General features: G+C 39.9%; 1 protein-coding gene across 3 annotated transcripts in view; it reads right to left on the minus strand.

The window, feature by feature from the left end:
• Nucleotides 1–1543: 1543 nt before the first annotated feature.
• The window catches only part of ripor1 (RHO family interacting cell polarization regulator 1), a 62806-nt gene continuing 43357 nt past the window's right edge, over nt 1544–20992 (minus strand). For 2 of the 3 annotated variants that reach the window (XM_040133980.1, XM_040133977.1), the window contains exons 7-23: nt 20179–20328; nt 19858–19921; nt 19157–19200; nt 17026–17151; nt 16442–16590; nt 16135–16267; nt 12565–12690; nt 10147–10319; nt 9227–9929; nt 8471–8607; nt 7068–7188; nt 6034–6169; nt 3944–4105; nt 3716–3871; nt 3423–3619; nt 2774–2857; nt 1910–2560 (exon numbers count right to left, since the gene is read on the minus strand). In XM_040133980.1, the coding sequence (XP_039989914.1) occupies nt 2366–2560; nt 2774–2857; nt 3423–3619; nt 3716–3871; nt 3944–4105; nt 6034–6169; nt 7068–7188; nt 8471–8607; nt 9227–9929; nt 10147–10319; nt 12565–12690; nt 16135–16267; nt 16442–16590; nt 17026–17151; nt 19157–19200; nt 19858–19921; nt 20179–20328 (2856 nt within the window). In that variant the 3' untranslated portion in view covers nt 1910–2365. Of the gene's footprint in view, nt 1672–1909; nt 2561–2773; nt 2858–3422; nt 3620–3715; nt 3872–3943; nt 4106–6033; nt 6170–7067; nt 7189–8470; nt 8608–9226; nt 9930–10146; nt 10320–12564; nt 12691–16134; nt 16268–16441; nt 16591–17025; nt 17152–19156; nt 19201–19857; nt 19922–20178; nt 20329–20992 lie in introns of those variants that run through there. The other variant, XM_040133979.1, reaches the window with a different exon arrangement.

A 20992-nucleotide genomic window follows, 5' to 3' on the forward strand; every position in this document is an offset into this window, starting at 1 on the left:
GACCGCAACATACATCCCTACTTCCTGCAAAACAGTATTGCCCTAATAATGCATCAGAGGGTGTAGTAACAGTTTGTTCCAACACCGTCTTTGTACAGACAGAGGGTCTGTAAGTCATCAACTAAAGTTGGGCACCTGTAGGAATTGTTTGCATTAACTTTCAAGGTTTCATTTACTTCCATTGCCGCAGGAAAAAGCTGTAAGGGAAGCAGTTTCTTCATCCCTGAAAAAGGCCTGTTTTCTATGAAATTTACTGGATTTTTCACCTTTTGGTGACCTAGACTTTTTATTTCCTTTGACAGTTTACCACTTACCTTTACCATTTGAAGTTATGTACTGGACGTGTACCACTTAAATTCCTGGAAAATGGGGGTCTTCTAAAACTTTTGATCGGTAGTGTGTGCATAGACAGACATCATACTTTCATAGTTGACTTATAACATTGTGCAAGAATATTTTGCTTTGAATACTATTTGATTTTTTTCTTGGTCTCGGTCTTAATTGGATTTCATTTGGTCTCGTTCACTTGACTCGGTCTCAAAACCAGTCAGATGTGGACTTGTCCAAAGTGTTCTTGACTACAGCCTTGGTGCAACTACTGCAGACAGGTAACCACAGCCTGGCAAAAATGAAATCAACAAGCATAATTAGAGCCAGTGGCTAGAGTGAAGGCAGAACTGTACAAGAAAAGCCATTTAGTGTCATTAATGTTGAGTTTACAGGCATGTCACTGAACACACTGTCCATCTGGAGCAGGATTGTTCACACAGCCTTTAGGCTTTAACTAGAGAAGGCAGTCTCCATTAAGAAAAGTAGTTTTATGTAGAGCTGGGGTAGTATTATTCTGTAGAATGGAATATTTACTCTGTGTATGCCTACTGGTTCACCATGTCACCAGTCAAAACACAGTTTTGTAGAAACTAGACATTTTGCACATTTTTTGGAATTTAGTAGGCGGTGAAAACGGGAATCATCTGACAGTGTAACTTTTAATAGCTTTCTAGACTTTTTCTAACATATTTCTAAATAATATATTTGTGTATGGGCCATAAAAGGACATGACTGTGACGGCAAGGAGTTTCATCCCTCCACTCCTCCCTTTATCATCCTTCCATTCAAGTTTGTTCACATTATACAATCTTCCCAGCATCTTTACAGTCCAACTGATTTTTCAGAGTCGTTATCACAGGTTGATAAAAATAAACTGCTGTATTTGTAGCTTACTGATTTTAAATGCTTGCCCAGTGTTAAGCAGAGGTGCTGTCCTTTTATTGCCTCCTCTCTAACAGTGTACATACTGTATATCATATATTATATTGGTCTTTGTATGTTTCAATATTAATAATGGGGCAGAAGAACAGCATACTGTATATTCTCATGACACTGTGTCAAAGCAATGCGAAAACACAATATTCATATTGTGTTGCTGACCCTCTGGTTTTGTTCTGACTCAATGTGTGTATGTGTGCGTGTGTGCGTGCATGCGTGCGTGTGTGTGTGTGTGTGTGTGTGTGTGTGTGTGTGTGTGTGTGTGTGTGTGTGTGTGTGTGCGTGTGCGTGAGTGTGTGTGGCGTTAGAAAGCTGTGCTGGCCATGCTTCCTGGAGCGAAGAGTCTTGGTATACTGTCCTGAGACGTCTCCACATGCCTGTGGGCCATCTTCCCCTCCTCCCCTGCTCCACACAATGAATGGAAGGACAACAAAAAATAAAAAAGTGAATAAAAGAATGGACAAATGGATGAATGAATGAATGCACAAATGTTTACATTAATCCCCTCCAGAGTCAGAAAGGCAGAAAACAAGAAAGATGTATATTTCTTATTTCTGCCTTAAATATTGTCTTATGTCACAAACATATGAATGAATGGAATAAAAAAAATGAATGGATGAAAAAATACCAAAAAGCACGTTTTAGTCACCATAGTTACAGGATATATAAACGTAAGAAGCAGCAGGTGCATTATGTTTGGGAACATTATTAGATAACAAGTTATTTAATGATAATTATTTCTCAACATGGGTCTTATTGCATAGTTGTGGTCATCATTACTACCAGTTATGAGAACATTATACTCACTGACATTAATACTGATATTTGGGTCAGACAGCTTTATAAATCAAGCATACCTAGTTACTTCAGTCTTTATTTAGAATCCAGCTTGTTTACAGCCTTTATTATTTAAAATTAAGCTTCATTACATTGGCTCCCAGTTTGTTTTAGAACTGACTTGAAAATTCTTTCCATTACCTAACAGGTATGAAACGGCAAAGCCCCAAAGTTTACTGATGAACTTTTGAAACCATAACGTTCACACTACAATTCAGAAAGTCTGCAGTCATCAAAACAGCAGCTTCTATTCATCCAACTAACATTCGCATTTGTTGTTTATTATTACAGTGCCTACATTCCTTTTACTCTGTTTGTTAAGCACTTTGTAAAGCCCGATGGTCTTATGATGGTCATTATTACCGAGCACTAGCAGCGCTTGTTTGGCAGCATCTCGGACTTCCTCCCTGTCTGTCCGACAAAGATACACTAACTGGTCGATACTTTCTTTAGCCTGGAATGACAAAAGATAGAACAAAGTGGTCAGTATTATAAAGACATAATGTATTATACAGTACATACAAGCTGCAGACAGACAAGATTTTATGACAGTTAGTTACATTTTACCACTTTTGTGACAAAAACTAGATCATCATTGCCCTAAAATAGTATTGTGACAGAGTGGAACAGGTTTGGATAAGAGCACAGACTCTGCATGTCTTTCTACCTTGAGACAAGCTAAGGCCTTGCATCCACAGACTCTGGTGTCCACATTCCCATCTTCCAGCAGCTCCAGACAGCTGACCAAAGCCTGAGGAGGAGAATGTACGCAGTGTTTACAGTCTCTGATACATCAGGTATTGCTGCTGCTGCAGAACACTTGTTACATTGCTGCTCACATAATGTGTTTGCTCGATTGAAGCCTTATGATTAGAACCCAATCAATATTATCAGCCTATTTTTAAAAAAAAATCTTATTACAGAATAAAAGTATTGCTGTATATGTAGGATGTTAATAAGTAATGCTAGTGTGTCTTCACAGTAAAATATTCAAATACAGTATCATACATGACACTGAAGGGAGATTCATCATTTTATAACAGATTAAAGGATCAGCATTAAAAGCAAAGTTATATGAATGACGTAGATAAATCCAGAGTTTTAACATTTAACAGTAAACTGTAGAGACATTCACAGTATCCAGAATAGACTGAGGTCAGACAGAATGTAAAAAAAAGACAATTTAGTAATTAAAAATATATTTAAAAAATTGTAAAAATATGGTATATTCATAACAAGGTCTTGGTGAAAGTGTCTGAAACTTGCTGTGCACAGATACATTCAGTACATGCAAAATCTGTGCAGTGTCCTCTCACTTGCTCTCTCTGTCTGGGCTGGGCAGCAAGGCTTCTCAGTACAGAGCTGGCAGAGGCTGACACTTTGCCTCGTGGGTCTTTCAGTAATTTTGCCACAGCGTGAAGTCCTTCTCTCTTCAGGCTGCACTCTGCAGGACGCCGCAGAGTGTGGACGATCACATCCTGGTCACATGACGCCAGCCTTTGTACCAACAACACTGGTGGAGGGAGGTTATCACTGATTATTGCCACCGATCAGAAGTGTGTTTTGCAATCATTTAGCTTTGTGTGTGTGTGTTGTGTGTCTGTGATACCCTCTTCTGCCAGCTCAGTGATGTGTATTTCCATGTCAGTGATGCCATTGGCCTCTAAGTAACTCCACAGCTGGAACAGTGTCACCATCACTCTGTCTTTGCTGCCCCGCCGCGGTAACCTCTGATCCAGCACTCGCTCAACCAGACACAGGAATACTACACAAACACACACGTGTTAACAGGGCACCCTCTCAAACATGTGCTGCACACACACAGATGTTGTTGTACCTGTGTCGGCCATGCCGCTGGCCCTCTCGGGCAGTATGCTGGAGTAGGCTGTGGACAGCGTAAGCAAGAAGCTCTCCGCAGAGACGCTGTATACGCTGCCCTTCCCCACACACTGTTGCCATAGTGACACAGCACCCAGGCACAGGCCCAGTTGAGGTATCACTGTGATGGAGAGAAGGTAGGATAGAGTCAAGAGAGAGGAACAGAAGAAAGAGTATTATTTTTTATTATGCTTCCTGACGTTTAAGTCATTTCTTCAGTGTTGAGCATAGTTCATTCCTGAACTTGTGGTCCGCTTACTAGCTTTTTCTGACCTAATGATGCATTTGGAAGTTTAGAAAAAGCTACTTTCTTATTAGTTATTAATCATACTTATTGGTGCTTTTTCCACATAGGCACATAAGCAATCTTTTGCAGTCTGAAACTGAGATGGCAACAGAAACACTGTCATCTAGGCTACAGTACACTTACACACCAGGAACCAACACCTTCGCACCATATTTAAACTTTCTAGCAAACTTTGTCTCTTAAAATGAGACAGAACCTTTGGAATATTTGTGAAGATTTAGTTAATCACTTTCAACATGGCTAAGCAGGGTTGGCTCACAAGCACCAAAGGAAACGATACAGTCTAAACTTTTGAATGTCTCTCGTTTGTAGCCTCATTTAATTTAAAACTGTGTGGATGACACTGGCTGGAAAACAACAGTGTTTACAGCTGTCCCCAACAGCCACACTGGAAGATGCGGTCGAAAGGCGGCCATCATAGAGAGGTGGGAGAAGTATCATTATGACATTTTCAGACTCTCATGGAAGACTCTCATGTTACACTGGGTTGTTAGAGTGGGGAGAGAAGTTTTCAGAAGCCATTTGACCACCTGACATGGGCTTCAGTTGAAACACGCTGAAACCTTTCGGCATAGAAGCATTTACTGTATGTATCCACATAGTCCACACCCATTTCTCCCATTTGAATATCGTGTAATACCATTTTCCCCCTTCTACATACGCAATCCAATCTTATCCAGATTTGGTAATAATGCATTTTCATTAACCCTAATCTTTTTTTAAATATTCCATATTGTTAAAGTTGTCGGTTATTCCATACCGTTCCTATGACTCTTGTAGACAGTGTATTGATATTTCTGTATAAATTGCCATGGTGCTTGAACACATCACGCAGTTGTGACCAAATTTAGATGACATACACACACATCAACTCTTGAGTGATCCTGTATGTGGTGATACAGCAACCTGATGCATTTAAATAGCTGCAGCCCAGTGGTGATGAGTCTGGGTCACTTAAAATTATGCAGAATTCATCACTTCACAAAGCCCGCCTATTCCCAGGATATAGGCATTCTTGAAAATCAGCATGATTGTCAATCACTATGTGTATTTTAAAGACAATCCAGATGAAGCTGCACAGTAAACCAATAAAAACATTTTCCGTTACTGGGTAACAAATTTAGAAGATTATGCAGGTTTGGTGGAGGTATGTTCTGAGTTTTCTCTGGGTTTCTTTTTTGTCTTCTAGCAGCTGTGTGCAATGCATTGTAGTTTAACGTGTTTGGATCAGTCTGAAGCCTACAGTGCTGGATCTTACAGCCTCTGCGGTTTTGACAAAAGGGCTAATATTATAGATAACAGTGCAGTCAATTTAATGGTAAAGTATTTTACATGTATCAGTAGCTGAGTTTCTACTAGGTTCACCTTATTAAATAGCAAGCAACATACACTGTGTACTTTAGGCAGTGATTCACTCTGCCTTTTTGATCAAGCAACTTGTTGCACATACTGATTTGAATTTGATCTCTAGGTGGTTCATCTCAGCTCATTGAACACAGGGCAACACGTCATCAATTTTATCAATTTCTGGTCAACACTCCTTGAGCACACATCAAGTCATCAGTGGCAAAGAGGTACTGATGTTTCAGTTTGTCACATGCTCTCAGTGGAAAGTGTCCATATGTGGTACCATTGTGACTGATGATCTACCGGCTCTTCTGCATATGAAAGTAATGGTTGCATGTAACGTTCAGACAAACGCACAGTAGAGCTAAGACAGAAGTATAAATTCAAGAACTTACCTTCAGCAGGCTGTGTGTGGCGTCTTGGATTGTCCTTTGTGATGCGTCGTATGATTTCGAAGACCCGGGCTTCTCTCAGCAGTCTGTCTAAGGCATACATCTCTCCACACCGCAGCGGTCCAAACATACCCAGATGCTACAGACACAATGGCATATATCATTTTACACAAAACAGGTATAATCATCTTTAGCCATATTCAGAACAACATCATTAGAACAACAGTAAATCTTTCTAACCAAAACGCTAATTTGGTCCTCTGTGGTCCACCTCTAATAACATGGATATTGTACAATTTTATTGATTATACAGCCTGTTAATAATCTGATGTTGGTTTTCCACAGAAAATCTACCTTTACTACCACAACATGTAGTGTTCAAACTATGAGGACAATTATGACTGTTAAGACCTGTATTGTTGTTGTTTCTTGTATTTTAATAGACACTACTTTTCAGTGACTGCAGTAGTGAAACTAGCACTAATATAACCATCACAAACACTTCAACTCCTAGAACTGCTAACGCTGCTTTCTAAAGAATTTATTACATTGATTTATTGATTTTTACAGGTTACAAAATAAACTGACCAAATAACAAACTTTTGAAGACATTTCAATTTTCTTCTGGAAAAAAAGTAACACCAACCATTATTAATACTAGAAATGATCATGCCAGATAATCAGAGTTACTATGTAGTGCTACAATTGAAAAGAATACTTTTACTTCAGTACTTGAACTTTTGTAAACACAGTTGTAACAAGTGCTAAATCAACTACGATAGCTCCTTCAACCTGCTACTTCAGAACAGAACTTCAGAACTTGAATTGTGTTCGATGATAAATATAATAGCTTTTGTCCCCAGTCCATCTTTATGGTGCTGCTTCTGTCCAAGATAAATTAGCACAGCAAGCATCACTGCTAAGCTGGAGCCTTGACAGAGTGAATTCAAGGTAACAATGTCACATAAGCATGTGCAGCTACAGACCTCTATCCGAGTGTGGGAAATGACTTGAAGACAGTGTTGTGGGTCTCTTACCAACAACAGCGCACTGCAGTTCTTCAGGTGGACCACCAGGGAGCAGTCTAGAGTGGTGCAGCCTGTGGTGAGGGGGGAGGTGGGAGAGGAGGGGCTGTCCCAGCCTCTGTCCTGCAGAGGCCTACACACATACGAGAGGGATTTTCAGCGTGTAATGTGTGTAATGGGAAGCTTCTATTGACACTTTTACTGTCAAAGGTCAGCGGGATTGGCTCCTGAATATAAGTAATTTCAGTTCAGTTCATCAGTTCCTACCTCAATGGGACATTATGCTCTCAGCATAGCAAATACAGACACACAGGCTAACAGACAACACACCATCAATAAAAAAAAATAAAAGCCATTAAACAGGAGATGTACCACATTGTTATAGTTGTAGTACAAATTATTTGATAAAATACATAAAAAGTGAATATTATTGTACAAACTAAGAAGGAATATTTGTATGTATTCCAACTGGACCCGAGCAGTAGCTCCAACTCTGTCTGAGAGCTGGTAAATATCACTGGCAATTATCCTTTGCTCAGGACTTTTCTTAACTAACACTCTTTTCAAATATGTTTGAAATTGTGAAGTGCTATGTGCCAGTATCGGTCTGTCTGTTGGTCGGCTGGTCAGTTGGTCAGTTGGTCAGCCCACCATTTGATTTTTTCAAGAAATATGTAACATTCCCATCAGCCTCTGCTCTAGTTCATGTTTGGTACCAATCAGCAAAGGTTAGCCCATTAAACTAGGATGTGTTAGCTTTTAGCACCCCCCCCAACATTGTGCATGAGTACAGCCGCAACAGAGCGGCTAGCATGGCTGTAGATTCTTTGTCTTCTTTAGTTTTCATTACGTGTATTGAATATTGATAATATTCATTCTAAGAAGGTGTTTCCATTGCAACACTGTTTTTAATTGCTGCAACTAGTTTGCTTTAATGTTTGAAACAGGTTAACAAACCATTAAAATAGTCAAATTAAATAATATCAATGCAAGGGGAACAAGTGATGACAGAGAGTTTGTGATATTGAGCAGAAAATCAATCCTTGTCAAGTCATATTTCGAAGTGGTTGTGTTACTTTGAGGAAGTTATGAAAGCATATGAGGTTTTCCCATCTTGCTCAAATGCTCCCACAGCTGCAAAAACCAGTCTATCAACAGAAGTGCTTGTTTGCACTACAGGGATGGTACAACACAGCTCCACTAGATGGCAGCAAGATCCTGCAATAACTGAAATTCTTCAACATGTCTGCTGACAATGAACAAAGAAGGTTGTGCACTAATAGGAAGGTTATTTGCTTGATGTTTGTCTTAAGCTTATCTTATGTATTTAATATATGTTTTTGTCAAAATTTGTTCACTTGAGAATTGGCTTGGGTTCCAGTGTTTTCACTAACAGTTCATTTATCAGTACTGACCTGCCATTTCTATTCCTCCTGTCGCCCTTTTCCTCCTCATCCTCCTCCCAGTCAGACGTGTTGAGGAAATCAAAGCTGCCAAGAGCTGTTTCCACAGTGAGGCTGACCACGCTGGGCGAACGGCTGTGCCTACCGCCCTGCACACACACACACGCACAGATCCAGAGTCAGACCGTAGGTCAACAGTCAGGTATGTCTTTAGATTCACACAGTACAGAGTATGGATACATGTGCATATCTTTGTACAAATAATGTGCATGCACAGACTCACAAACCAGGAAAACATGCAGTCAGAGTCAGTCTACACAAACCTTTTTCCACCTTAATATCAAACACTGATAACACAGTGTGACTGTGTGTGTGTTTGTGTGTATATATACATATATATACACATATATATATACATATATATATACACACACTCATACATATACTGTATGTATGGGAATTTTGTGAGATACAGACTGGGAGTATTATCCAGGTCTACAAGTAGCAGATTATGTAGCAAATGATGTCTGAAAAATTAAAAGAAAAAAAAAAACTTAAAATAAAAGAAGACAGTAGTGTGTTTGTTTTTTTGTTTTTCTTTTACTTATTAAATTAATCACCAACCAAATCTTTCTGATGACAAATTTTCCGTCTACTTGAGTACCTGTTTTTACAAAGTAACAGTACTTTTACTTGAGTGTAGTTTTTGGCTACTCTATCCACCTCTGAAGTAACTTTTCTTGTTTCTCACACATGCTCCATCCTCACCTTCAGTGTAACCTGTAGCAGCTTCAGCTCTTGTTCCAGTAGTTGTAACTCCGGAAACTGTCCTCTGTAATCATCAAGAGAGGAAACTACAACTCCCAGGGCATCCTCCAGCCCGCAGTCCACTGGACCATCACCCTCTCTGGAAAGAAAATTTGCACCCGCACCTGGCATCTCCTCCTCCACCGGCACCCGCCGGGCTACATATGTCACATCCCCGCTCTCAGGTAGTGTGTTCATTTGTGATGGAGTGTTAGAGTTCATCCCCTCAGTCCTAGGCCAGGAGGACGTGAGGACAGAGCTGGATGCATCCTGTTGCATCCTGATTAGATGTTGATCTGTGACATCATCAGCTGTTGTGTTTTCTTCGCCGACACCGAGCCTCCTTGGTGACACGTCACTGTCTGTGGCAGCAGATTTGTGGGAACGCTCAGGCGTTCTGCCGGGCATGTCCATTTCAATGTCATTCATTGAGATCCCGGAGGCCAAAGACATCACCTCCCCTGATTCGCCGGCTGACTTGTCCGTCAACACAATACCATCAGCGCTGCTTTCACTAATGTGGCTGAGAGAGCGCGAGTAGCTGCGTGAGGTGTTGCTGTCAGCTACCGCCGCATCCACCGTTGCTATGGGAGACTGTTTCCCTTTGTCCTCCACCACAGTGTCAGGTTTTGTCATCGCAGTGACTGTCCCCTTCTCCTCTTTCCTGTAAATGAGTTCAGTTAATCTAATTATTGATTGAGCATGTTATATAACAAGCATATAAACTCATCCCTGTGCTTAGGGGCAAATGTAACGAGTAATCAGTCAACCAATATGATTTGGAAACATGTGAAACTATGAGAATGTAGTACAAAATTAAAATGAAATCTCGCTCCGAAAAAGCCCAAAAACATTAAATGTTTATTTAAATTAAACACTACCTGTTGCTCTCTACTTGATGTTTGGGTATGCTGGTAACCTCAGTGACGGAGCTGGCTTTGTGGGTGGAGTTTGGAGTTGGGGAGGAGGAATCACTGAGGCAAAATGAGATGTCAGGCTGCGGGGAGGAACTTCCTGTTACAGCTTGCTGAATCTCCGGTGTCACCACCACTGCCTAGGAAGCAAAATAAACATTGTACCCAACACACTTACAATGCAGTAAATAAAAAACACTATTTTCTACAATCAAAAAATTCAGCTGGTCAAAGTTAGTTAAAGTGATCATTAGTGTGACACCGGGTACTATTATCTGTAGAGTGTAGGTAATTTACTCCAAGGGTAATATTTATAACTGCCCCTAAACATCAATCATTCAAATCACCATTAGAAGATCTTTTGATCTCATGTTATCACTACACAGTGCTACTTTTAAAAACTTACTTTTATAGATGTGCATTAATGTGAAAGCACACAAGGTTTTAATCTTCCCTATTGATCTTTATTTTCCTTTACCTTGTTCCTGTGAGCATCAGTGTGTTTTGTTCTAATGCTTTAATTTAAATATAAAAATGGATTGATTATTTATATGTGCTTTTGTTTTATTTGCTTTTTACTCTTGTTTTTTACAATGTTTTAAAAAAGTGCTATGCAAAGTATTGATGATGATGATTATGATTATGATTATGATTACATTTATTACTGCCATACAATATCTATAGTGTCCTCTAATGCAAGCTTTAGAATAATCTGAAATCTGAAGAGTGATCATGCACATAATAAGGTACGGACAAAATGCTGAATTTGTAAGTGATGGAAAACCTGACATTGTTGTGGTGAATATCTATTCTTCCATCCCAAAAAAGCCCTCAGTACTTCTCCATGTGTTTGTAACGTGATTCACCCACATACACATGTACACATACTGTACTTGTACTGTCCAGTAGCATGACCCTATGTTTGAGCCTCCGAGACCACCTTGTCGCTTCAGTCTCTGCAGTTGATCTATTTTCATTCTTACATCTGCCCTGCTGGATAAAAATGAATTTTTAGAATTAATAGAAGTGAATTTGGCTACATCTGTTTTAGGGACGGCAAATTAGGAAGTATCTTGAATATGCTGATTCCTCCTGACCGGGGAACAGACAGTCCCCCACCAGTTACAATCAACGTAAGGTTGATTTTTGACAGTTTTTACATAAAAGGGCAGATTCTTATCCCCTTGTAGGTTATTTCCTTTGGGGACCAGTGAGAGGAAAAACCTCTAGGTGGAGCGGATGTGACTGATAAATATAAAAGGCATTAATTTTTGACATAAAAATTGCTGCTGCTTAAATTTCGCTTACTCACATAATATACATTCACAACATGTATAACAAAATGGCATAATAACCAAACAAAGGTTTATGTTTCTTAAAACCTACAGTGGCCAGCTGTTTTAGGAAATTACTGAGCCTTCTCTAAATATCTTTAAAACTACATATTTGTGAGCCATTTTTAAAGATGTAAGTCTTCAGTAGGAACCAATGGGCTTGGGGCTGGGTGCTACACACAGAGTAGAGAAGTCACAAGGTAATGACAGATGGACTGACGTTGTTGGTTTTGGTCTTTTCAAGGAATTCAAAAGCCTATCAGAGGGCAGGCACCAGAGGGAGGCTATAGTAGAGAAAGAGACGCCTGAGAATGGCATGCTGCACATGAATGCACAGAGCAACTTTTTGCTGAACTTGAGATGGACAGTGTATGATAACCCTCGTGCCTGAAGGATTTTAGTTTAGTTTCTGTCTCTGTCTGTTTGTTGACCTAACTAAACTGAAGCCAATGTTGAGCTCTGTGCATGGCTGTTGACATGAGAAAAAGGCTGGAGGGGCCCTGAATGAGCTAGCCCAGCCATGCAGCCGATGGGCAACACTACGGGGAACAGGTGGAGCAAAGGCTTAGTGATAATTAAATCCCCAAGACCTAACAATAAATCATTCTACCAGTACTAACTGTGCCGTGACAATGAAGTGCAGTCCCTGTGGAACATGTCAACAACCTCCATCATTTCAATAACTTATCTGGTTTAGGACAGACATGGGTAAGGTTAGGTAAGGTGTCACAATCTACAAACAGCAACAAAGGATGCAGGACTTGTATGCCGCCTAAGAGGAAGCACTCTGGAGAGGCCTACCACACACCCTGATTGTGTCAACAACCTCCATCATTTCACTTATTAACATGTAGTGGTCAAAGTTTGATGAAATCTCATTTCTTTTAGAAAAATTAAAGAACAATACTACAGACACACAAATTACACGGTATAGTTTATTCAGGCGAGCAATCACGGATGACTGCATGGATCACCATGATTCAGCAGCATTCAGCGGAGATATTCAAAGGCCTCCACAGGTTTACGCAGAAAAGTATCTGTTCCGTGTTACCTTATGATGTGTAGAGTTGCGTAGCCCTCCTACAGATAGCTGAGGACTAGAGGAGTCATCAGAAGATTCAGATGAATTAGACCAAGCTGTTCCATTCTCTAGCTCTTCATGACGACGGAGCATGTTCTAAAAGAGAAGAGCACTGTTTAGAAAGTTGAACTGATGAGAAAGGAGTTGGATATGGACAAATACATAGAAGTTTGATTGAGTAGAGGTGGACACATTCTGATGCTTCATGCACCTATCGCAAAAGTGTCTTCCAGACTGGAAACAGAAGCTTGTTTGAGATGTTTGAGGAGGTAAGTGACTGGAGAGGGATTTATATGCTGCAACTATTTCTGTTTTTCCATCTGCTCAGTAATTCTATCCAGCGTCTCAACCTGGGTTACCACATGTGGTCGGTTAGCACAGGTTTTGGGCCCTGTACAGGCATGATAACACCCAACCTGGTAACTTCCCTGTAAGACTTTGGGAAGCAGTGCACAGTCGATGCACCTGGTTGTTCACCAAGAAATAGGTCTTGCACAGAACTGCCCCTAAAACTGCAAATTCTGTTTGTGTAGGAATTAAACATATGAGATACAATCTGTTTTATGTGTTAAACTTTAGAGGTGTAAATAAGCTTATTTCCCAAAGTTTTGAACTATTCCGTTTATATATTTATCCATTTTTCCTATAGGTCACAATTTTTCAACTCTGTCTTCGAACAACAGTCAGGTTCCCATATGAACATTGCAACAGATTTTGGTGGTTGGGAGAAATGGTTTAACCTGTAATTCCTTTATGTTTTCCATTATTAAAAATCTTAGAGACTACCTGACAAAAAGAGAAAACTGACAGCGTCACCTCCATTCTCCATCCAGGCCATGAGCTTCAACAGACTTACAGCTAGCAGGCCAATACCAACACCACACTGCAGATTCAGTGACATGGTTCACACACTTTGTCCCTCTTGATTATTTTCACTGTATACAACACTGTTGATGGATTCTTCCACTTTTCTGATCAGTTACACATCACTAGCTGTAAATACCAATCATTTATGGAAATCTGTTGATTAGGTTCAAATGGAGGACAGTAAAGGCTTTTGAAGATTTGGGATACTTCTGATTAAAGAATGTGGCAAACTCAGACACACACTCCTTAATTATCTTAATTATTTTCAGTTAACAGAACAAGCAGTGTTCAACTCTGCTCTCTTCTATTCTGCTTCAGTTACCAAATCTGTAGAATACTGAGCACACTGCACAAGAACAACTGACTGGAAATTGATACATCAACAGTGATCACTGAGGCAAAGAAGGTTCAGTGGGAATAATCTGAAATGTACAGTATATTGCTGTAAAATTCAGAGAATGTCCCAAACTGTTCATGAACCTGATACCCAGACAAACAACTGAAAATAAGCTCTAAGTTGATCAATATGCCAAAATTACTGGAAGGCGATATACTTTATATATATTTAGTGTAAAATAATATGTAGCAGTCTACATTGTTTTAAACGATGACAAAGTTACATCAAAATGCTAAGGAAATTAGGAAACAGTGATTCAGGCTTCAACAAAGTGCCACTAAATCTCGAAGGTTTGGAAGAGCTCGTGTGACCTGAACCACTCCAGAAATCATTACACTATTAGCATAGTTTTGCACTAATCATTTTTCATCGGACTTATCATTAATATTATTACATAAGAAGAGTGCTTCAAAAAAGTGCTTGTCAGATTGTCTAACAGCATCTGACAATTGCTTTACAATTCAAGAATCGAAAGGGACTGTTTCCAAAATAGATAATCTGACAATCACGTTCACTTAGAGCAGTGCTTGGCCAGGTGGACATATAACTACTTCCATTTCTTTTCTTGTTTGTGGTGAGTGCAACAACATAAATGCCTTCAAGAGAGATGCAAAGAAACTGAATTCTTGGACAGAGCTTTGGAAAGCAGTCGGATCCAGCCAAGGGGGCCTACAAAAGCAGGTTTTCTGATTTCCCGACGTGGCCTTAACCTTGACAACTATTCTTTACCTTAACAACTAATGTTGTCAAGCTAAAGAATGAGCATTGGGCTCAATGGCGATAAAGATTTTAGGGACTGAAAAATTCTAAAATCAATATATACACACCCACATATACATACATATATACATGTACATATATACATATGTTGATAAAACTGTATGTATATATATATATATATACATATGCATATATATGTATATATATATATGTGTCCTGTGGGACTTCCAGATCCAGACTAACAAACTGGTGATGGCTAAACAACCGGACATCATTTTGTTCGACAAACAACAGAAGAAGACAGTAGTGATAGACGTAGCGATCCCAAGCGACAGCCACATCAAGAAGAAGGAACACGAGAAGATCGAAAAATACCAAGGGCTGAAAGAGGAGCTAGAAAAGGTGTGGGGCGTAAAGGCAACAGTGGTGCCAGTGGTAATTGAAGCACTGGGGGCTGTGACCCACAAACTGGGAGAATGGCTCCGGCATAGAGAGAGAGAGAGAGAGAGAGAGAGAGAGAGAGCACGCTTTACTAGACTAACCATGAGATGACACCCTTTCTAAAGTACCCCAAGCCTCTTTCTGTATTATGGTAAGTAAAGAAAAATTTTCATATTGGACGACATATACGCTGATATTGATATATCTGTAATAGGCCGATATTGCCCAATAAAATCGGCCAGCCAATATGTCAGTCGCGCTCTAGCTAAAAGTACTGTCTAGGTTCCTTCAAGAAGTTCTAACTGCCCTATAGGCCAGTGCAAAGTCATATATGTGCACATCTTCAGTTTGACCAAACACTACAGCATCAGATTTCTGGTTCCTGCTCTCAAATGGGAGCCAACAATCAGTGAAATCAGCTGGATAGCTGTTTGGAAACCTTGCATACATACCTCATGGCTCCATGAAGGTATGAGCAAACAAATGGAGACTACTGTTCTAGGTTTCTAATGTTCTACACCATCATTACTGCCACTAGTCAATATACCAGTGGGCACTGCATTTCTACGATCTCCGGGGGTTCAACTCCATCTTGACTTACTGCAGTGGGCTGTCTTGTTGGTGAGTTGTCACTACAGGAACAGCTTTGGCTAAGCGTTTCTCGGAAGATGTCCAGCAGTGGCCAGTGCTGCCGCCTGGTAAGACTCCGAGGCAGAGACTGCATGTCAGAGTAGCAGCAGGTGGAACAAAGGGCAATGGAGTGGTTAGGGACCAGTGTTTGTTGACTAAACCCCCTCCGCAGTGGCTCTAAACCATGAGATCTCAACTCTGTCCAGTTGTCCATGAGTATACAACAGCCAGTTGCAGATATGTGATGGATCTGACAAATTCTTTAATTACAAACATAATTTTTTGCCTTGTCTGCACCTCTTTCATTTGGATGTTTTTATACATTATAATAGTCAAATATAAGGGCAGTAGTGAATATCAGTACAAAATACCAGCAGTCAGCAACTTTAAGCCAAATATTGCAGTATCACTCCTTTGAAAAGTCATACATTTCTATGGAGAGAACAGGGTTAAAAGAGAAAGAACTAGAATATGTAAGAACTCACATAGAAGGCTTGTTCACGTAAAGACGGCGTGTCAGGTGGACTCTGGTTGAAGATTGTTGAGAATCTCTTACTGACAGTTGGGGCTTTGTTGACAGTGCTTGCCACTGACCCCTGGTCATCTTTATCAAATGGACTGAGGGAGGAAAAAGGAATGGAAGAAGGGAAAGACAGAGACAAATAAACACTCCATATAATATTGAAGGGATGTTCTGTTACACTTTACTGATTAAATTAGCAAACAGTACAGTGCTCATGAAGGTCAGTAAAACCTTACAATACACTGACAGCATGGTTGGCAAAAACTTACTTCCAGGTGACTTCGAGGCTTAGCTTAATAGTCCCAAGGTCATTAATATCCACTGCAACCGTCTGGGGCAGTGCAGCAAACAGGTCCTTAGTCTCACAGGAAACACTTCCTACAATTACGTGATTGGCTAAGCTCTTCAGCTCTGTCACCTAGGAGACCACAGAAATATAGTTTGATGATACTACCACTGTCTTCTGTCTTCTCCTTCTGCCAGTGTATGGATCTTATTCAGGTTGAGACCTATACACTGTCAAACTAAAAAGGAAGAAGTAATAACATTATTGTCCCCACTGGAAAATTTGCATTTAAGTGTACCTTATTTAATGATTTAATTTCAGATAAATAAAAAGAACACAAAAAGTGAAAGATAAGACCAAGTAGCAAGGACAGAATCTTGAACCATGGGCATATACATCAGTTCAAGACACAAAAGGACAACACGAAGTATGCACGGGCTACTTAATTTCATTAGGAGCATAATTTCAGATCAGAATGCTTTCACAGACCAATCAGAACAAAGCATAAATGATAATAAATCCAAAATAATTCAAAAAGGCTGGCAAAAGACATTGGGAGGGACTGACCTTCACAGAGAGGAACTCGTTTATGAGTGGAAGAAACACCATCTCTTCACTGTCCCACACCTGTTTGGCATTGATCTCTATTCTGCCTCGGAGCTTCCACCGCTGCCGACCGTACTTCATGAAGATCTAAACACATGTACACGCTGTGTCATTCTCTGTGTCTATACACTTAGGACCATACGAACATACATGCGAACACTCAGGATCAAAAAGGCACATTGCACACTAAAACAAATGACAATGGCGTCCATAAACACAAGCAGATTCTCAAAAAATCTCAACAAAACTAACGCTGATGATTCAGCTATACAAAATGGAGACATTTGGATCAGTCACTCCAAAACACTATATGAAAACATCCCCATCAATCTAGATTCTGTACAAATGCATACAACTGAACATTTAAATAAATCAACTGGCCATCAAAGAATCCTAGAACCCTTTGGACCTTCCTATTACTGAGCAAAATCTTGAAAGAAAATTTGCAACCTAAAGCCAAAAAAAGTGTGTGGGCTTGACAGCATCCTAAATGAGATGCTTAAAACATACCAGTAAAAAAATTCAGATGAACTCATTTAAAATTAGGTATGAAAAATTTACAAGTGGTCTAGATTTGCCTTTTCTACTCTTTTTTATTAAAACCCAACAGCCTTCGAGGCCAATTTCCTGTCTGTCTAGTGAAAGAAAAGGTCACATGATAAAAAACTTTTTTTTTTTTTTTAGATAATTCCCAACCGTGAGATTGAGCTCAGAATTCTTGTGCACCTTTATGTGTCAGTAACACTGTGTGGGCCCACTGTTCTACCCACTGACATTTTACTGCTGAATTTGCTGCTAAAAAACAAGAAATGTGACTTTCACTTAATTCTAAGTCTCCATTAAGCCTATGGAGCGACTACTGTAATGTTTTGTTTTCTGGCCTGCTTGGGGCTCGTACTAAAAGTCTTTAAATGGCTTCCTGTCCATGTCAGAACAGACTTAAAGGTGCTTTTGATGACTTACAAAATCATAAATGGGCAAGTCCCTTCATAGCTGTGTGATCTCCTTGCACCTTACATTCCATCCGGTGCTCTCCTCTCTCAGAATACAGGGCTCCTGTCTGTCCCTAGAGTTAAAAAGAAGTCAGCAGGCTGCAGGACCTTTTCCTATCGTGCTCCCTTTCCTCTGGAACAACCTCCCTCCTGACATGAGACTTTCTGACCCCCTTGAGGCCTTTAAATCCAAACTTAAAACTAACTTTCAGTTAATGGCTCATTGCTTCATTATTTCAGGCCTGGTACCTGTTATCACTCTCGTGCCAGCAGGTCGGTCTCAGTCTCAATTAATCTATCAAACCTAATTCATACAGTAGAGTCCATGTTGTCCTGCCAACAAGATTACTGAAAACTTTCTGAAAACCACTGCATCTCTCTAACTCTCTGTTTGTTTATTATCTCAAGCTACGCTCCTTTCTCTTTCTCTTTCTCTCCCTCTCCTTTGCTCAAGCTCTCTGTGTTGGACCATCGGCCATCCTGGGACCTCTCTCCCTTCCCTGGCTGTCAGTGCCTCATTCCAGATTTTTTGGATCTTGATCTTCATTGTCCAGGAGTCCCAACCTGCTCCTGGTCTCTCTCTTCCTCTGTGTGTTTGTTTCCTTCCCCTAGATGTGTGAATGATCTGCTTGGTTTGTATCTTCTACATTTGTATGGTCTGTCCTCATTTCAGGTCATCATGGTGATCATGTGGTTCAGGTCCTATCTGTGCACACAGCATGCACACTAGCACAGCACCCAAAACACTAGCGAGAGTTAGTTGTTTAGACAGTAGAGAGGACCGTAGGTTTGTAGCTAAGCTAACAAGGAAGGTAACGTTAGTTGGAACAGCATTTTGAATTATGCATCCAACCAAATAAATCCACTGTGCTAGCAAACTTCTGTTTGCACACACACAAAACTAAATTCTGTTTTGGATTTTTTTTTCTGTCCATTGCAAAAATTTGCTAATATTTTAAATTTAACTAAAATGAAAAAAAAGTAAAATCTGCCGTTGCAGTTAAGTTTTAAAAGCACTATGCAATAAATTGTTCATTGTTTCTTTGTCCTGTAACAATGATCTGATTGTTCTCTGAGAGAGAGAGAACTAATGGACTAACCTCATACTGGTCACCAGCACACAATCTAGCAAATCCAGCCAGACCTGAAAGACAAATAGAAACGCATGTAACCTATCAGCTTCTCATAGACTCCAACATACTGCATTGTTATAGTATCGTATTAGAACCAAACAATGATTAACTGTGATATTACAATAGATAATAAAATGAAAACATAACTTGACTTGCAAACATGTAGACCGACACAGGGTGATCTGCACCAATTATTTTATGAAAATACTGGAGGATATAAAGGACGTGCATACCTAATTTTGTGAGACTACTAACAAAACCTGTTAATATGCACCTATTATGAGACTTGCACCAAATTTGTCTGCCGTATAGCAGGCATGTTTGTTCAGTGATCGAAGAATAACTGTTAAAGACAGCATCCATTAAAAATGTATCAAACAAATACTGACTTTTTTGGCATATTTCAGCTTTAGCCTCAACTAGATGCCATTTTTTTACTATTCATCCAGAGCAGACGTAATAAACCGTTGATGAACTAGGAAAGTTTAATAATATTTTGAATTGATGTGTTTTCATGTTATTGTCAGTTTTATCCAGTAGCTGCCAAATACCAAAACTACCTTGCCAATACCAGCCATGAGATTTTGAGTAGCATTAATCTTCCAAGAACAAATGGAGGATAAAAGGAAGGAAGAAAGAGTGAAGACACGTGGGTGTTACATTCTTACCTTTCATCTTAATGTGAAACTCCCCCAGCTGGTTCTCCAACTCACTCTCCAACATACACATGTTCTACAGAGATAATCAGGGGAGACTTTCATTTATTCATTTCTACCTAACACATCTGATGTACAGTGCTGCCATTTATACTGTATATGAGCCTCATTACCTGTGCCATGTTATATCCTATTACTCTTTAATATATTCCCCTACAACTTGCTTATACAATAGCCCTATTCTCTGACAAGGAATACTTTGCATTTACCATTTCTCTCCATCCTAGCCAATTTTCACTCTATCCGTCCAATCCTCTGTTCTCTTCATCTTACCTCTGTGTACTCTTTGTATCCTTTATTGGCTTCTGTTAAACTCTCCCTAGCTTCCTTACTGCCTGGAGAGGCAGTGTACGCCTTCACCATCTTGTTGGCTCCATCCCTGAGTCTCCTTTGCAGGCAGTAGGCTTCATATAGCTCCTCAATCTGGGAAAAGGCAAAACATTACACAATTCATCTTTCTCTAATAGGCAAAGAGGAAAGCAGCCTCATAGCAATTGGAGAGTTGAAAATGGAGGTCAGGACGTATGACACTGTCTGCTTTATAGATCTAGGCTACTTGTGTCGTAACCAGAGCACATTCTTAAACACGTGGTTGTGGACACGTTTTTATGTGAAGGTGATAATAGAGGTTGCTTAAATTGCAGCCTCTGGCAACAACTATCACCCTGCAGATAAATGTACTCTGCTCTACATCCAACTTTTTAAATAGCATATTTAAAACTATGTATGAGGTACACTATTAGAACCATTTCCTCATCACTTGGTCTTGTCTCTGTAATGTTGCCTGTCTCCATTTCTCTACTTTTTGTCAACATACTACCACTTTATAAAGTCCCCATTTACATATCCAGTGGACACAGAGCAACAGTAGCTTTCATCTGGAGCGGTGTTTCTGTTACTGAATGCAAGCCCAACACTCACTCTCCTTTTAGCTCTACCAACTCATGAGAAAAATACCTGGCCCTTTAGCTGCTAAATGCTCCTCTATGCTCACCAGCTAGTTGCTAACTTTGTCTGCTGTTTGCTGCTGGACAGAAAGTGCACAATGGGTTTATCAGAGCTTTTTCACTGAAAACAGCTGCTGCTG

The sequence above is a fragment of the Xiphias gladius genome, chromosome 8 (genome assembly GCF_016859285.1).
Source record: "Xiphias gladius isolate SHS-SW01 ecotype Sanya breed wild chromosome 8, ASM1685928v1, whole genome shotgun sequence".
NCBI classification, from domain to species: Eukaryota; Metazoa; Chordata; class Actinopteri; order Istiophoriformes; family Xiphiidae; genus Xiphias; species Xiphias gladius.